Raw genomic sequence first — 18,968 nt, forward strand, 5'->3', positions numbered from 1 at the left:
TGTCTCTGCCTTTCCTTCCTGTGTGCTCACTCTTCTATTAGCTGAGTCCTTCTTATCTTGAGGCTGCCTTTGAGTTTCACCCCTCTCCCAAAGGCTTCCCTCCTGCCTGCCCAGGGTTCTGGTGGGATGGACAGGGTCTGCTCCTCTCTCTGAACTCCTACAGCACTCTTGGCCACAGCCCTCATCTTATAGGCAATCCGAACACTAACCGCTTCTGTCTAGATAGTGCTGCACTGTTAACCAAGCACTTTGACTTTTCTTACCTCATCTAATTCCCATATTTCTAACCACATGAGAAAACCTAGAGGTGCACACAAACACACACCCATACACACATGCACTCTATTCATTATTATGTATTACCCAACACTTACTGCATATTCCACATACAATATATCATTTCCACAAGTCTTGAGAGCTAGGACATTTGCTGAATGACCGAATGAATAAATTTGTTTATGGCAACTGCTGACTCTGGTGCCTGCCGGGACTGGGAATTTAACTCTTTTCCACCCTTTACTTTTCCTTCTCCATAAAATGGGACAATAGTTACCTTGTAATCGAGTAAAAGAATTATGCTGAGGGTCCTTTGCTCATGGTAAAGTAACACTTAAATATTAACAACTAGCTATGATTATCCTTGTAACATTTCTTCCATTTTCAAGCATCTTGGCATGCAAGATCCTGTGGGATGTGACTTGAATTTACCTTCCCAGGCTTAAAACACGCCTTCATGACCCCCCATATTTTAGCCAGTTTACCATTCCCTGAAAGGGTCCCACACTTCCCGCCCCTGTGCATTTGCATACACTGTCCTCTGCCCAGAGGCCCTTCTGTAATACCTTTGTCAGTTAAAATCAAGTGTCAGCTCCCCGCTTCCTTGTGAGGTCTCCACAGCTAGATGGACTGTCCCCTTCCTTGGGGACCCACAGCATTAGCTCGAACCTTGCTTACTGCCCCGCCTACCTTAGTACTGCCACGGCTTCTCATATGGCTTCCTGTCTCCCCATTTTCCAGAGATACCTCTCAGTTTCTGGTTCATAGAGAACCCTTTCTCATTTTCCAAAATGTCTGTGCTCTGTGTTTTATATCATTTTAATCATGTCAGTGACTTAGTTTCTCTTTTTTGGTGGGGGAATCTGGAGATTTTATCATGTACTTAATCTGCCAACTTGAAAACAGAAGTATCAGAAGTATATGAGCAGATGAATAAATGGATAAATCCAGGAGGATACTCAGATGTTGGCACTGTTCTGGGAGGGCGCTGGAGGGAGAATGTTTTTCCGTAGAGCTCTGGATTTACACATCATCTCCCCACTCAGAGCCTTGGAGGGACGTTCATTACCTGTAGTGCTGAGGCCAGTGTACTCAGGCGATGGGTTGCTGACAGGGGAGGAGGGGGGCGGCACTTCCACTGACGCGGCAGACTTTGCTGGAGAAAATGATGGCACAGGTGAAGGGGTTGGCGGGGCAGCCTCTGTCAGGATTATCTCTTCTCGGACTTCTGCTGTGGGAAGAAGGGTGGATTCTTAGAGCCAAAGGTGAAGGCAAGTTATCCTTAAGGGACTTTTAAAAAGGAAATGTTCTTGTGGTATTTATCAAGTCACGTGCATGCTGTGTGCTCAGTCACTTCAGTCATGTCTGACTCTTTGCAACCCCATGAATTTTAGCCCGCCAGTCTCCTCCGTCCATGGGATTCTCCAGGCAAGAACACTGGAGTGGGTTGCCATTTCGTCCTCCAGGGGATCTTCCCGACCCAGGGATCTAACCCATGTCTCTTATATCTCCTGCATTGGTAGGCAGATTCTTTACCACTAATGCCACCTGGGAAGCCCCTATCATGTCACTCCTCTGATTAAAATCTTTGATGGTTTCCCATCATCATGGTGGCACACGAGGCAATTCCTGCATACACACATGCCCACTCTCAAGAAGGAAAAGACTGTTGGTTTCCCACCGTCTGACCTGTTCACCAAAACTAAATTCTCTGGGATGTGGAGCTGAAGAAACACAGAGCACAGACGTAAGGATACAAGTCAATGTGAGAAAGAGGGCACGTCCCAGTGAAGTGCCAGCTTACCCGTGCTTCCTTCTCCCTTCATGGCTCGCATGAGCTCGTTGGCCCGCTCCTGGCAGTGCAGCGATTCTAACAGGTAGAGCACGTAGTCATCAAACATCAAGTGAATTAGATGAAAAGATCCTGGTAAGAGGAGATCCAAATGAAAGGTAAGCCATCTCAGCTCAGGTGTGCCCTCTGGTCTGGTTGACAACACATTGAGCAGTTGTCTGACCACCTGTCCCAGACCCTATCTCCCGCTCAGGTACGAATCACCTTGTTGTCAAGAGTTTGCTCTCCTTTGCCATCTCCTCTCCTAGCCTGGGGTTTAGCATAAGGTTAAGTGTTGGAGAAGACTCTTGAGAGTCCCTTGGACGGCAAGGAGATCCAACCAGTCCATCCTAAAGGAAATCAGTCCTGAATATGCATTGGAAGGACTGGTGCTGCAAATGAAATGCCAATACTTTGGCCACGTGATGCGAAGAACTGACTCATTGGAAAAGACCCTGATGCTGGGAAAGATTGAAGGTGGGAGGAGAAGGGGATGACAGAGGATGAGATGGTTGGATGGCATCACTGACTCTAGGACATGAGTTTGAGTAAGCTCCGGGAGTTGGTGAAAGACAGGGAGGCCTGGTGTGCTACAATCCATGGGGTCTCAAAGAGTTGGACATGACTGAGTGGACTGAAGTGTCTCAATTAATAAATTGAGCAAGTGAGTCTCTTCCTTGCTCAATTTATTAATAGGACATCATCAAAAATGGCACCTATTGAGCCATCTGTCAAAATGCATCTGAGCTCCTCCACTCACACTGTCCTCATCCTTGTCCAGGCACTCTTTACTTTGTTCAGCATTTCTGGACATAGTGTCTTGCATTTTCCTCTCTTCCACAAGCTTCTGACTCCCATGACTAGACTGTAAGGATATCCACAGCAGGGACTTTGTCTTCTAACTCACTGGTGTCTACCAACGTATGTGACATAATTCTAGGACGATAATCGATGTTTTAAGTTAGCAACAAATGAATTATTTCCTTGAGTGTTTCTGAGACCTCTGTTTACCACATGGTGCTTACAAAAGGTATTGCTTGAAAAGACTAGGTATCCTTAAGTAGTAGTCTTCATCTTAAACTTAGAGTAGATTATTTCATAAAGAGGGATATGAACAATCATTTTGGAAGATTTTTCCAATGTGTCAGACTTTGTGCTCAAAATATTATATTCAGTAATTCAGTTTCTATAACCACTTTGTAAAAGTAGGAGCTTTTATTTCTGTTCTGCAAAGTCAAGTTGTTCAAGATGACAGCATACATTACTTCAAAACCCTCATTTCTTGCATGTTGTGCTGCCTCCATGGACATGGATCCACATGTGGGACGGTACTCCATATCTGCAGTTGGAGAGAGGGGCCAAGCCCTCATCTCTAGTCCCATGTTTCCACCTCTCAAAGGGACATTTCCACATGGATATCCTGCTGTCCCGTGAAGTGTCCAACACTTCTCACTGACCTCTCCTTCCCCCATTTCCCTTGCTTTTTTTAGGGGCCTTCTGAGACTCCCCAGCATTATTTATCTCGCGATCTGATCATCATCATCAACACCACTATGACTGCCATCACAGATTTATTGAACGCTCACTATATGCCAAGGACCTTGCTAAGCACTTAACAGAGAGTTCATTCTTTCAACAAAACTGTGAGATAGGTGGTATTATCCTCTCTTGTGCTGTACTCATTTGAAAAGACCCTGATGCTGGGAAAGATTGAGGGCAGGAGAAGGGGATGACAGAGGATTAGATGGTTGGATGGCATCACTGACTCAATGGACATGGGTTTGGGTTGACTCCGGGAGTTGGTGATGGACAAGGAGGCCTGGCGTGCTGCGGTTCATGGGGTCACAAAGAGTCGGACATGACTGAGCAACTGAACTGAACTGAACTGTGCTGTACTTAGTCACTTAGTCATGTCTGACTCTTTATGACCCCATGGACTGCAGCCCACCAGGCTTTTCTGCCCATGGGGATTCTTCAGGGAATGCTGGAGTGGGTTGCCATGCCCTCCTCCAGGGAATTTTCCCAACCCAGGGATTGAACCCCGGAGAAGGCAATGGCACCCCACTCCAGTACTCTTGCCTGGAAAACCCCATGGACGGAGGAGCCTGGTAGGCTGCAGTCCATGGGGTTGCTAAGAGTCGGACACGACTGAGCGACTTCACTTTCACTTTTCACTTTCATGCATTGGAGAAGGAAATGGCAACCCACTCCAATGTTCTTGCCTGGAGAATCCCAGGGACGGAGGAGCCTGGTGGGCTGCCGTCTATGGGGTCGCACAGAGTCGGACACGACTGAAGTGACTTAGCAGCAGCAGCAGCAGGGATTGAACCCAGGTCTCCTGCATTGCCGGTGGATTTTTTACCATCTGAGCCACCTGGGAAGCCCATTATACTCTCTTATGGATGAGGAAATGAGTCTCTTCATTGAAATTAAGCAGGGATTGGTCTCAGGTTGGTCTGGCTCCAAAACTCTGTTCCCCTTTCCCATATAGATCCATCCAGTTCAGTTTCCTCATAGCACAGATGGGAAGATTAAAGGATTTGGTCCTCAGAAGGGCCATGTGAGCTGGGTGCTATGCTTTTACAGGTCTCAGAAATAAGTTGATAAGGGCCAGTTTGGGGCTTTAGGATGGCGCTCCTCTTAGGTGGAATTTATTTTCTCCTTTTTAGTTGTACCTGGCTTCTTTGTGAACATGCACACACACACACACACACAACACCTTTCAGTTCAGATAGATTGATTCTTTTGGTCCAGAAATGCTACAGAATAAGATTCCTGGCTTAACGCTGAGGCCCCCAGATGCCCCCAGGTCATGCACATCTACTCCAGTCCCTCCACAGAGCTCCAGGACCATGTCCCCCATCTTGAACTTGGTCCCCATTCTTCCTCCATTCCCAGGGTGCTGTGTCTGTTCTTTGACCCCATTTGGAATTCAGAACGTTCAGGTGTTTTTGAGTCATTGTGAGATGCAGACTCCCACAACTAAACTTTCCATCCACTTTCCCAGAATGAGTCCTGTGAGCTGTAGGTAGAGCACGGTGGGTAACCGCGTGGGGCTGGATCAAACTGCCCAGGTTGAACTCCGGCTCTGCTACTTAGTAAGATTTGGATGAGTTGCTCCTTGGAAATGTTAGAAACAAAACCAGCCATTTACTGAGCTCTTGCTCTGTGGCAGCCACTGGGTTAACTGCTGGAAATTTACTACTGCATTAATCCTCATCACAAACATTTGAGATGATTGATACCCTCCTTCTACAAAGGAGGAAATTGAGGCTCAGATGGGTAAAGTTAACTGTCCAACGTCACACAGTTATTGTCAGACATGGGACTTGAACCCAAGTCTGACTGATTCTGAAGTTGTTCTTCAATCAGTTATGCAATAAGGTTCTCTGAGAGGGGAATAGTCAACTCTATTTTACAGAGGTGCCATAATGAAGAAAAGTACATGTGCTTAATGAACAGTGGCTAAGGTCTCTTTTGCTAGTAATGTTCTAAGATTAGAACATTCTAACGTTCTAAGTCCTATGGTGTGACTGTTCCATTCACAGAGTCAAAGAAGTCAAAAGACAGCAGCGTATACCAAAAAGTTCCAAAGGCTCTCCACAATGAAGAAGTATTTGCTGAGATGTGGCTCTAAGTCAACAAGGATAGACAGAAAGACATTATGAAACTGAATTAGAATGGAAAACCCTAGATAATAAAAATGGGTTTAGTAGTTTTAGCACAGACAGGCACCTCGGATCATCTACACAATACTCCTGTCTAATAGATAAAGAAACAAGATTTGATGAAGTGAAGACACTAAGATCACCCTCGTAGAAAATATCAGAGCTAGGCTTGGAGGCCAGTACTCCAGGGGAAGTGTTGATTTGGGGATTTAATCTCTCCTCCTAATGACTCTGATCAGCTACCCAACTGGTCTGATAATTTCAATCATCCCTCAAACAAGTAAAGTTTGTAGAGCTACTGCTGCTCGCTCACCACTGTGATAAGTGCTTTGAGTACAAAGGAAACTTCAAGCTCAGTCACTGACTCCACAAAAGCTACAGTGTCCTTGGTGAGCAGAAATCCATCCTTAAGATTATTAGGCAACAAGCAGTTCAGTGCCAGGGTGTCATGACATGGGAGCAGTTCAATTAGAAGGGAGGAAAGAGAAAAAGGAGATTCAGAAAGACTGATGAGAGGAAGAAGAGGGGAGGGAGAAGGAAAGATAGAAACATCAAAGACAGACAGGAGAGAGGCAATTACAGCTAACATTCCTGCTTTATTTCTTCCCTTAGCACTTAACACATCTGCTATTCTATAGACTGAATTTATTTATCTTTATTATGTGCCTCCCTACATTAGATTGTAAGTGCCATAAAAGGAAGGAATTTTATGTCTTTTTATCTACCCCACCCCCACCCCCTACAGTGTTCTACACTCAGCATCTAGAATAGTGTCAGGCACAGTGGAGGCTCCATGGTTATTTGTTAGACAAATGAATGAAATGAGTAAGCACTGACCACTTACCATATGCACCGTGCTAAGCCCTTTTAATTTTCCAACAACACTGTGAATAAGATATTATCTTCAGTTAACACATGGGGAAATGAAAGCTCAGAAGATTTTAAAGCACTTGCCTAAAGTTACAGAGCTATTGAGCATTGGAGTCTGTTATGGAAAAAGGTTTTAGGATACAGACAAAAGGAGATTGTTGTTGTTATATGATGACATAGTTAATGCCATCTTATAGAATCAAAGCACTGCTTTTTCTTCTGAAAAATTTCAAACATACGGAAAAGTATAAATAATTTTAAGAGAATTCCCTGGCAGTCAGGGGTTAGGATTCCACACTTCCTATGCAGGGAGCTTGGGTTTGATCCCTGGTTGGGGAACTAAGATTTCACATGCTGCATGGGAAGGCCCCCCCGCAAAAAAGAGAGAGAATTTTAAAATGAACACCCAGTGTACTCAACACTAAGCTCTATAAATTTTTAACATTTCACATATTTGAATTTTTTTTAATTGAAGATAAAAATGAAGCCCCAGTGTTCCCTTCCTTAACATGCTCTGACACAGCGTGCCCTTATGTAATTACTGTCTCAAATCTGCCATTTATTGTTCAAACACATTTCTACATACATTTATATATCCACAAAAGCAAATGATATTGTTTTTTATTTTCAAACTTGATAGAAACGGTACCATATTTTACAGAGCATTCTGCAACCTGCCCTTGATACCTTGGGTTTTTAAAGATCTATCCACACCGAGGCGCATTGCTCTTGCTTAATGGCCATGGCCATTGTGTGACCATAGCACGATTTATTTGTCCATTCTCCTGTTGATGGAATTTAGGTTATTTACAGTTTTGACTACTGGAAACTGGCTCTAATGAGTCTCTTTTTTTAATTTCTGTACCTGTTTAGGACCAGAGGTAGAATCTCTGGGTCCAAGAGCATCTACATTCTTGTCTTATGAGGTAGTGCCAAACTGCTCACTAGTATTTTTCACACCCTTACTGGTAGTGTAGTTAATACAGTATTTGCCATCTGAAGGGCGTGAAATGTTACTGTCTTTATGTTGCAGTACCCTAATTTTTAGAGAGGTGCAACCTCTTTTCATATGATTATTTCCATTTGAATTTACTTTTCTGTGAACTGTCTATTCATGTTCTTTACCCATTTTTCTATTAGGGTATTTTTTTTTGAAGATTGTATTTAAATTATTTATCACATTATTTTCCAAACACGAACAGGGTACATGTAAATAATACTTTCAAATTTTTTCCCTTGAAGGCCTTAAAATAATTTTTGTTAGAATTATTTTACTGACACCTTTCTGTTGCTATTATGAATGCAAAATATAAATATGGACATATAGACTGATACATAGAGATAGCTATTTTCTGTTTAATGGTAAGAGTGCTAAAGATTTTTTTAAAACTGAAGTCAGTAACCTGCCTGAATTCTTATTTGTTCTGTTAGTTTGTAGATTATTTTTTGTCAGCCATCATGACATCTATAAAGACGATTTTGTGTTTTCCTTTCCCATTCTTATATTTCATTTCCTTTTCTTGTTGCATTTGCTAGCACCTCCAGTACATAGCTATCAGAAACAGTATTAAAAAGCATTTGTTTCTTATTCATGACTGAAATGGGAAAACTTCTAAAGTTCCACCACTTAGTATACTGTTTTCTGCAGGTTTTTAAAATACTCTTTAACATATTAAATGAATTCCCTTCTGTTCCTAGTTTGCCAAGAGTTTTTAAAAGTTATACTTGAGAGCTGAATTGTATCAAATACATTTTTTCCTCTGTATCTATAGATGTTCATATAATTTTTCTCTTTTAACAGGGAAGACCTTTAATTTGTAATGTATGTTAATGAGTAATTTTCTGACTTTGAATCATACTTGAATTCTTGGCATTTTACTCATCAACCATGATTTTTAAAAAATTTGCCCTGGATTTGATCTGCTAGTATTTTATTCATATATATAGATGAATATTTTCATCTATATTTATGTGTGGTTGAGTCATAATTTCCTTTTCCTCTACAGCTCTTCTAAGTTTTTGAAGCTGAGATTATATCAGCTTTCCTTCTTTTGTTTTTATTCTCTAAAACACTGATTTTCATGTTAATTTTCATAAACTAAGGATTTTATGCTTCTTAAGGGTTTAGTAAAAGTTGCAGTTTATGCCTGATTGTTTTGAGGGAAGAGATCTTTTCATTTACTGTGATTATTAGTTGATCTTATTTCTAGCATCTTATTTCATGTTTTGAGTTTATATTTTTTCTAAACTTCCTTTATTTTCTTAATTCTTGTCAGTTAAATTTTCACATTTTTCCATTTTTCTTTGGCAAATTACGATTCTATTCTTCTAGTGATGATTCTATATCCTACACACCTATTAAGTCCAAACTATACATTCGTTTCAACAAAATCTAAAGTTATATAGTATTTCAAGACAAAGACCTTTAGCATACTCTAACTATTCCTGAAAGATTCTCTCCCCACTTCCCTGTGTTTTATTGTTTCCTACAGTTTAATTTTACCTTTTTATAACACACAACAAAAGTTTTTAAATTACAATCAAAAGTTACTTAAATTTGCTTATATATTTTAAAATTTCTTTCATCTTAAATATGGCCCCCAAATTCTTTAACAAACCTTCCTGGGAAAATTGTGTGTGTTGTGCGGGGGGGCGGAGGGGGTGGGAGGTGGTCTATGCACTTCTTTCAATCTCGGGAGGTTTGTGACTGCTTTTATCACCAGAGCAAGGGTAGTGACACTTTCGCTTCTGAGACTGAGTTGTAAGAGGCATTGTCGCTCCCTCCTTGGCACACTTGTTCAGGGGGCCTGAGCCTCCATGAGAGAAGTTGAACTGTTCAGAGGCCACCGTGCTGTGAGCACACAGCACGGAAAGTGAGCCGCACAGAGAGGCCATTTGAGTGCACCCTGATCCGCTGTCCTAGGCTCCAAATCATCCCAGCCCAGGCACTAGACACCTGAGGATTCCAGAGGATTCCAGCCTCCAGCTGGGTGAGCTCCAACTTTTGAGTCCTCCCATCTGAGGTCCCAGATATCACAGAACAGAGGCCAGCCATCCCTGCTGGACTCTGAGGTCCCAGACATCATACAGCAGTGACCAGCCATCCCTGTGTTCACATTCCTGACACATCGAATCTGTTGGCATAATTTTGTTTTAAACCACTACACTTTTGGTAAACAACAATATCTAGAACATTGCTATTTCTTGCATCCCAGAACTTAGTGATGGTTTTATTTTTCTTCTTATTGAAATGTACCCTTTAATTTTTTAAAGTGAAGTTCTACAGGCGCCACAGTTCTCTGAGTTTTTGTATAACTGAAAATATCTTTGCTTTGCCCTCACTTTTCAATAATGGTTGACAGTTCTTTGTTCTCAACACTTGTCTTCTGGCATCTCTTATTACTCATGATCATCTAATTATTGTTCTTTTCTCTCATAGCTTAATTTTTTTTTTTATTCCATCAATATGGCTTTAGAAAAACCATCAACGAGGGGTAAACAGTTTATCTAGCCTTTTTCATGCCATGCATCTGAGCCCAGGATATTTGTCTTAATTATGGTAATTGAGAAAGCATGGCTTTTGTGGCAAGGCAGATCTGATTTTGAAACAGAGCTCTGCCACTTACCATATTGATTTTGGGCAAGAAAATCCTCCATCTCAGTAAAAAGATACCTATCATTGTCTGCCTTGCAGAGTTGATGTGAGAATTAAATGGTACTGTGTGCTTCCTACACACTTGTCAAAAAGAGTAGCGTTATCTTGCTTTTGCTTCCTGTTCTATCACAGCTTCCTTGTCTGTTATATTGAGGCACTGCTAGTGGACCTCATAAGTTGTGAGAATTCAGTGAGAAAGTGCCTAATATTGTGTCTAGTGTATATTAGGCCCTGAATAAACATTACTTTGTTTTTCTTATTACTATTTGGCTGAAGAAAGTTAGAAGAAGCCTTAGCAGTGTGGCCCTAGCGGGGGAGCCCCTAGCGGGGGAGCTCAGCTCAGTTTGCTGTATATTCTGGGCAAGCCCCGTCTCCTCTCTGGGTTTCTGCTTTTTCTCTCCAATACAGGGAAAGCAATTCCTGCCTCCTGGAGCTTGGAGGGCTTGTGAATGACATTTTGAAGGTCAAGATTCTGCAGTTTAGCAGGTTCTGGGTAAGAGAGCCAGGCCAGGACATCCAAACCTTGAGAAGTAGTCTGGAGGCTCCGTCCGTCACAGTCACTTGGCCTGGGAGCTGCTCCCATGTGGCTTCCCTGCCCTGCCTGAGCGGGTGAGCTTTGACTCTAGGCCAGGACAAAAGTGTGTAGAAAGGTGAAAACTTGGGAAATGATACGCAGCCCCACCCCCTTAGCCTTCAAATCCAAGGCAGCTTTCCACACCATTTCATGCTGAAGCACTTCCGGGGACTATGTTTGCCTTCTGGATGTTCCCAAACAGTGAAAACAGGGGCATCTGGTGAAAACCCAGAGTGAAAGGGTAAAGACACCTGCCTGCCTCGGGAGCCAGGTATCCTAGGAACTGGACTCAGAGCAGTCAACCGCAAATGCATTGTTGTTGTTGTTGTTTAAATGGAGTCTCTAATTTCCTCAGCTCCATTAGGATGAAAAGTTCATTGCCCACCACCCTACCTTTGCTGACTAATTTTGCTAGAAAGTGCTGCTTGCAGCAAAGAAAGAAAGTCTGGCTACTTTAGTTCACAGCATAGGCTCTTTCAGTGAAAAGGAATTAGGGAGAAAAGAGTGAAAAGGAATTAAGGAGAAGAAAGGAGTCAACTACCTTTGAAAGAGGCTCTTCTGGGAAGAGGTGATAGAGTCCCTGCGGGATCATTGTGATATTCCACACGATCATTGTGACGGTCAGCCTGCTACGCGGACACACAAACGCCCGCACCATTCACAGGGCCAGGATCGTGTGGGAGTTATAAGATATATAGAGCTGGCCCCTGCGGCTGGGGGTGGGGCCAGGGAACAGAGGGCTCTTTTTCCTAATTAGCTGTTTTTATACAGGGAACACATGACCCAAACACAACCACCAACTGTGTCTTTGACATATACAGGCAGAAAGGGGGAGCTGGGCTTTTGTCTGCCGCAAATTCTTTCAACTTGCCTGTCACCCCAAGCCGCAAAACTCAACAATGAGTCGGATGAGCAGGACCATTTCAGAGACCTTGCTAAACGGACTTGGAGACAGGTATTATTTCCATCTGTTCAGGGTTGAAAAATACAGTAAACGTGAAATTGGGTTCATATCTTTTTCCTTTCCTTTTCTAAAAGTTTTGTGACCATTCTTTGCCATTTGCCTGAGTTTCCAGTGTATCCTAGAATAGTGTATGGTTCAAAAAGAAACAAACACATTTTAAGGAATAGTTTTTCTTAGTACTTATTCACTGAACTCTCATTGTTCTACTGTCCATAACATCGACTGTTAACTTAGTAAATACAAATGGATTTCAAAGACTATTACAACGTCAACTACATTCTCTATCTAATGAAGGGTATTTGATAATATAGTCAGTTTAAGAATCAGCAAATTGAAGCATAAGATATAAAGCAAGGAGAGGATGCTTGCTTTGTGGATGTGTATATATTTATTTGTGTGGCATCGTTCATTCTTTGATTCTAAAACAATGAAAAAATCTTGAGTATTTTTTACCCATTGGCTTAACTGAAAGCAGTTATGCACAAATGGTTTTCCCAGAGCCAGAGGTAACATGTGCTAACACTAACTATGCTGAACTGGAAGTCATCAAAATGCCGTGTCTGATGTCACTGCCCAGGTAGCGGTCACCAGAGCATTTCCATACACAGCTCAAAGAGAATTTCCATCTGTAGCCATGGTGCAGGCAGGTTCAGAGAACTTCCCAATGCTGAGATTAAAGAAATCCACAACAAAACACTTCTCCAATTGGGTAAACACAGTCTTTCACGGACAGAGCTGTTTAGAAAAAATAGTGCATTCTTTGTTTCAACACATATTCACCATGTTGTATAGCACAACTGGAAAATACTGACAAGACCATAAAAAAAATAGATGGAAAAGTGTCAGATTAAACCCAGAGCAAAGCCCAGAGCTGATTGGCTTAATTGGAGATAATGAGAAGCAAAAATCACATTTCTACTTGCAAAGTTAAACAGAGAACAAGGTAATTACCCTGAAAATTTACCAACAGCCCTTTGCTGAAATGCCTAGAAAATTGAAGGCCAGAGCGGTTTTGAGATTTCAAATGTCTGGATAATGCCTAGAAGTCCTACGTCACTTGTTTAATGATGACCTGAACTCCGTGCATATGCCATTCTTTCTAAGGAAACATAATATTCCCCCCAAGTCAGTGATTAGGTTCTTGCCCACAGACTATTAGAAGCACCTCTGGGCAGAGATTTCAAGTTCCGTTAACACTGGAAAACAGAAGACAAGGACTTGGGGTAGGGATGTCTCCTGGAGGTGGTGCAAACCCAAGGGGTCAGGAAAGCAAAGGGGAAAATGAATGCAGAAGTCCTTCACGAGGGATCAGACCAGGGCATGTCATCAAAGAAACTTGTCTACCCACCGCTGGCCTGTCAGTCAAGCCATTTGCAAATGTTTGGACTCAGGGGCTTCTTCATGTGCCCAGTCTTGGCATATCCACACTATGAAACTTGTCAAAATAGTCCTGTAAAAGTAGCCATGACTGGGGCTTCCAGAAAAAGGGGAGCACAGCCATTGCTATTTACTCCTCTTTAAACTCAAATAGTAGTGTGTGCCAACCTCTCATCTTCAGATATGAATACTTCTCCTTTAGCATGCAATGCCATCTTTCTCCCTGAAAGTCCTAACATCATGTCCCCCAGAACAGAGGATGTTTCCGGGTGCTGTCGTTATGGTCTCAGAGACAACAAGACCATGCCTAACTCTGGAGAGATGGACTGGATCCATGGAGCCCAGAGAAGACGTTTTTGGTTTGGAGGGGGCTGGGGTGGACTTACCGAAGCTGGGGGCACTGTGCAAGGTCATGTCCCGGATCACCCTTGTGCCAAAACAGGACCACATCAAGAGAAACTGCTGGGCCACCTTCTTCAGCGATCCTTGTCTCTTGGCAGCCACCTAAGAGAGAGTGAACAGCTCTAAGAGTGGTTGATTTGATTTTCACTTATTATTCTTTTTTATAAAAAATGACAAGAAGGTTTATGGGTCTCTAAGTTTAATGTCATGGAACGGTGGTTTTTGACTTTTGATTTTTAGCAGCAAAAGTACACTCTAAGAAATGAAATCTTAAGTCAAGACTCAATGTGTACAACAGAAAAAAGAGATTCTGGCCTGGTTGAGCCAGGGGAGGGAGCCTCAGAGTCTTGCCTCCTTTGAGTCTCTTTGCTGCCTACCTCCAAAGGGTGGGGGGGTGGGCAAGTTTTGTTTTGGATCCCTAGGGCTCTGAGGCCACCGAGGAAACACTCAGCTAGCTTGCTGCTGGCGACCCAAGTGCCACCAACAAGAGTGATGGACTGCCATACAGGGCCGGGACCTTCCGCTCAGCTGACCCACCTTCACAACACACCGGTCCACCATGGTGTCCAGCCACTCGATGTAGGACTCAATGGGAGACTGTTCCTCCAGGAGGTGGTCAAATTCCTGATACACTGTCAAATAAAGGAGAGCCCCCCACACCATGCAGTTGGGTTTAAACAGAGAAACATTCAAAGATTTAGAGAATACACCCCGACTTATCTTTCCAGGCTCATCTTCCATGCCTAGGAACACTTTCAACCATGGCCACCCCCAGCTTACTTGCCATTCCTTTAAACCTCTGCTTGGATTGTTTCAGTTCAGTCAGTCAGTTCAGTTGCTCAGTCGTGTCCGACTCTTTGCGACCCCATGAATTGCAGCACGCCAGGCCCCCCTGTCCATCACCAACTCCCGGAGTTCACCCAGATTCACATCCATTGAGTCAGTGATGTCATCCAGCCATCTCATCCTCTGTCGTCCCCTTCTCCTCCTGCCCCCAATCCCTCCAGCATCAGAGTCTTTTCCAATGAGTCAACTCTTCGCATGAGGTGGCCAAAGTTCTGGAGTTTCAGCTTTAGCATCATTCCTTCCAAAGAAATCCCAGGGCTGATCTCCTTCAGAATGGACTGGTTGGATCTCCTTGCAGTCCAAGGTACTCTCAAGAGTCTTCTCCAACACCACAGTTCAAAAGCATCAATTCTTCCACGCTCAGCCTTCTTCACAGTCCAACTCTGACATCCATACATGACCACAGGAAAAACCATAGCCTTGACTAGACGGACCTTTGTTGGCAAAGTAATGTCTCTGCTTTTGAATATGCTATCTAGGTTGGTCATAACTTTCCTTCCAAGGAGTAAGCGTCTTTTAATTTCATGGCTGCAGTCACCATCTGCAGTAATTTTAGAGCTTGGATTGTTTAGTCCATCACAAAACAGCGGAAATGATCCTCCTGTGAAATTCTATTTACCCTCTTATGCCCCCTTTCAGCAGAGCTGATCATTCTTCCTCTATATTTCATAGCCCTTAATTATTTGTATTCTTACCTTCAGTATATCTTGAAGAGCCCTTTGTTATAGTTAGCGGTGTTCATGGGTGTATCCCCCTGCTATCTCTTTGTCTGATATCTTTATTAGCTGGTGCATTCCCTGTGACATAGCTCTTATCCAGCAAGTGCTTGCTTGTGCAAACAGGCCAGACACATGCTAATGCTCTCTTGCACTCTCTCAGCACATCTGATCATTCAAATGTTTCTGAACCATGATGGTATTGGCCAAGTAGCTGAACCAGCCTCTTAGTGCTTGACATGTAGCAGATGCTTAACAAATATTTGTGGAGTAGAGGGACCAATCTCTGGGCTTTCAGTTTCCACATCACTAACAGGAGGATAATCGTTATCACTTCACAACCTGTCTTCAGGCACGAGTCAAACAACTGAATCTAGAAAGATTTTGCAATCACTGGAGCACTGTAGAAAGTAGAGACATTGCTGTGATGATCTCCAATCAAAAACAACATCTTTTATTATATTTTTTGTGTATTTTTGTTTGTGGGGCTCGATAAATCAAACCATAATTCAGGAACCACACATTCCTACAGTTTTCATTTGTCAGCAATTTTTGTTGTTCCATTTTCCAGGACCAACCAATCTACTCTACTTTACTTGTGATAGCTTCTGCAAGAGGTTGGCTTGCAGGACCCAAAGTCAAATACTTCAGAACGAGAAAAGACTTTCCAAACCCATTTAGTTGATCTGTGTCATTTTCGAGATGAGGATGTCTCATGTCTATGTCTAAGAGGCTATGTTTAAGAGGTCAAATGACCCCCTCAGAGTCAGAGGATGAGTTGGTGGCAGAACAGGAACTGGCACCACTTTCTCTTTGGTGACACTTTCCCCTTCCTGGCATGGTCTGTGTGCCCAAGCTACTGTGCTTCAATCAATGATGATATGATGATAATGATCATGGTTGCAGTGAAAGTGTTAACTGCCAACATTAACTGAGTGCTTGCCGCATGCCAGGTACTGCCCTAAAATGTTTTATATGGACACACCCTCTAAACTGAGACAACCTCCAGCATGTATGTGAATGTCACGAGGCCAGAACCGAGAACAGTGCCTGATACTTGGTAGCTGCTCAAATGTTTGTTGGAAGGATGAATGGCCCCCAGAGGTAGGTACTGTTATTACTTCCCTCTTTGACAAGTGAGGAAACAGAGGCACTCAGAGATGAGTGACTTTCCAAAGGTTTCACCTCTGGTTAGAGGCAAGTTTCAAACACAGTGGGACTCAAGCACTTGCCTTGCAACCTCTTCACCACACTAGCTCTACACTATGTACCAAGAGCAAGGCACACATTGTCCCATTTAATCTCTTTGCATTATCCCCATTTTACAGATGTGGTAGCCAGAGTCCACCAGAGCCAACATTTGACTTAAGGTCTGTCAGGCATCCCAACCCTATGTTCTCATCGCAGCACCACTTAACACTCCTTCTAATCAGCATGCTCAAATCCTTATGTGCACTTTTTAATTGAAGGTAAATGAGCATCCCCTGCCAGCATCTACATCATGGACATCATGGTAACCCCCTCAAGCAAGAATCTGAAGACTTGTCAATTGGTTGTAAGGGAAGAAGAGTTCAGTACACACTTGCCCCTGGTCCTTCTCAGACTGCCCTTGGTCCAGCTCGCTGTGTTCAGGGACTGATTTCCCAGCTGTCTGGAAGGAGCAAGGGTGAACCCATGTGCCAGGCCATCTGCCTTCAGGCTTCCTCAATCTCCCGCATCCTGTCACTGCATCACTTAGTATATTCCCTCTGGTAAAACTCATCCATTTGGAAGGGCTTCCCAGGTAGCACTAATGGTAAAGAATCTGCCTGCCAAAGCAGGAAACATAAAAGACATGGATTCAACCCCTGGGTTGGGAAGATCCTCTGGAGGAGAACATGGCAACCCATTCTAGTATTCTTGTCTGGAGAATCCCATGGACAGAGGAGCCTAGTGGGCTATAGTCCATGGGGTTGCAAAGGGTCAGACATAACTGAAGTGATTTAGCATGCACACAAGCAACCATTTGGAAATTACTTCTTTGACTTCTGATTTGCCATTAGCTCTAAGCTCCATGTGGGAAGGGCAGTGTCTATCTTATTCACTGCTCTCTGCTTAGCATCTAGCCCAGTGTTCAACCCAGGACAGGCATTCAGTAAGTACCAGGTGGCTTGACCTAAACTTCATTACGACTCCCTTCCTCTGCTGCTGTTGCTGCTGCTAAGTCATTTCAGTCGTGTCCGGCTCTGTGCGACCCCAGAGACGGCAGCCCACCAGGCTCCCCCATCCCTGGGATTCTCCGGGCAAGAACACTGGAGTGGGTTGCCATTTCCTTCTCCAATGCAAGAAAGTGAAAGTGAAGTCGCTCAGTCGTGTCTGACTCCTAGCGACCCCATGGACTGCAGTCCACCAGGCTCCTCTGTGCATGGGATTTGCCTGGCAAGAGTACTGGAGTAGGTTGCCGTTGCCTTCTCCGCCCTTCCTCTAGAAGAATACAAAGATTCAAAGGGCAACATTTTGCCCCTAGCCTAAGAAAACAAGAAGTGTGTACGCGTGTTAAGTCACTTCACTCATGTCTGACTCTGTGCGACCCTATGGACTGTAGCCCGCCAGGCTCCTTTGTCCATAGGATTCTCCAGGCAAGAGTCCTGGAGTGGGTTGCTGTGCCCTCCTCCAGGGAAGAAAACAAGAAGAGAAAGGCCCAACAGGTTCTTTCCAGGAGAGGCAGTAGTGATCTGCATGCTGCTCCAGCAGAGGCTCAGCGCCTGGCCCCAAAACAAGCAGTGGTGATTGTATGTTTCCCTATGAGTCTGGGTTACAGTTTCTTCCCCCACGAAAGCTGGAGAGAGGAGAAGAGAGCTGAGTCCAGTGCTGCTAGGAATGGTGAGCAGAACCAGGAAGCTGGATCACTCTGGGCTCTCACCCCTCTGGTTTGGTCCTCCACAAACTTTGCTGGGCCCCTCCTCCACACCTGGCCCTGTGTGAGGCCCTGGGGGCACGACCATCTGGGTACAGATAGAAGGCAATGGCACCCCACTCCAGTACTCCTGCCTGAAAAATCCCATGGACAGAGGAGCCTGGTAGGCTGCAGTCCATGGGGTCGCTAAGAGTCCGACACGACTGAGCGACTTCACTTTCACTTTTCACTTTCATGCATTGGAGAAGGAAATGGCAACCCACTCCAGTGTTCTTGCCTGGAGAATTACAGGGACAGGTGGGCTGCCGTCTCTGGGGTCGCACAGAGTCGGACACGACTGAAGCGACTTAGCAGCAGCAGCACTGTTAGGGTGCTCACAGTCATGCTCTCCAATGCCTTCTAGAAGGAAAAACAGGACAGGGAGCATGACTGTAAAAACTTGGAATGGTCCTAGAACATCTGAAGCTTGCCCACATCTCATTATTTTTGTCTGCGCTGGCATGCACTAGTGCATGGTAGGACACGGAGACTAGACCTGGGTTCCAGGTTCAGCTCTGCTGCCTTGGGCAAGGTTCACTGGCTCAGGGAGGCTCAGTTTGCTCATCTGTAATATGGGGGTGATAAGCGAATCTCCCCTCAGGACCTGGCATAAACTAGGCAGTCTATCAGCTGAATTATGATTTTAGTGACAATCTCTAACATTCTCAACAGGGGAAAGCAGGCTGGAGGCTGTTGCAGAGGAAGAAATATGAGCCTGAGAGGAGCTCCGAGGTCGCGAGGAAAGAAACTCATATGTTAAGGATGGTGGTGTTCTGTAGTCCTCCCATGTCCTCTGCTGCCAAGAACAGCAACCCGACCATATCAGGATAATATCTGGAGCAATAGTCTCCCAG

At 44.0% G+C, this 18,968-nt stretch overlaps 1 protein-coding gene across 2 annotated transcripts in view; it reads right to left on the bottom strand.

The window, feature by feature from the left end:
- The window catches only part of RFX4 (regulatory factor X4), a 172,319-nt gene that overhangs the window by 26,658 nt on the left and 126,693 nt on the right, over window positions 1-18,968 (bottom strand). The window contains exons 12-15 of one of the 2 annotated variants that reach the window (XM_027541886.1): window positions 14,155-14,249; window positions 13,602-13,719; window positions 2,081-2,200; window positions 1,346-1,504 (exon numbers count right to left, since the gene is read on the bottom strand). In XM_027541886.1, coding sequence (XP_027397687.1) covers window positions 1,346-1,504; window positions 2,081-2,200; window positions 13,602-13,719; window positions 14,155-14,249 — 492 coding nt within the window. Of the gene's footprint in view, window positions 1-1,345; window positions 1,508-2,080; window positions 2,201-13,601; window positions 13,720-14,154; window positions 14,250-18,968 lie in introns of both variants that reach the window. The other variant, XM_027541887.1, reaches the window with a different exon arrangement.

Source organism: Bos indicus x Bos taurus, chromosome 5 (assembly GCF_003369695.1).
Source record: "Bos indicus x Bos taurus breed Angus x Brahman F1 hybrid chromosome 5, Bos_hybrid_MaternalHap_v2.0, whole genome shotgun sequence".
Classification (NCBI taxonomy): Eukaryota; Metazoa; Chordata; class Mammalia; order Artiodactyla; family Bovidae; genus Bos; species Bos indicus x Bos taurus.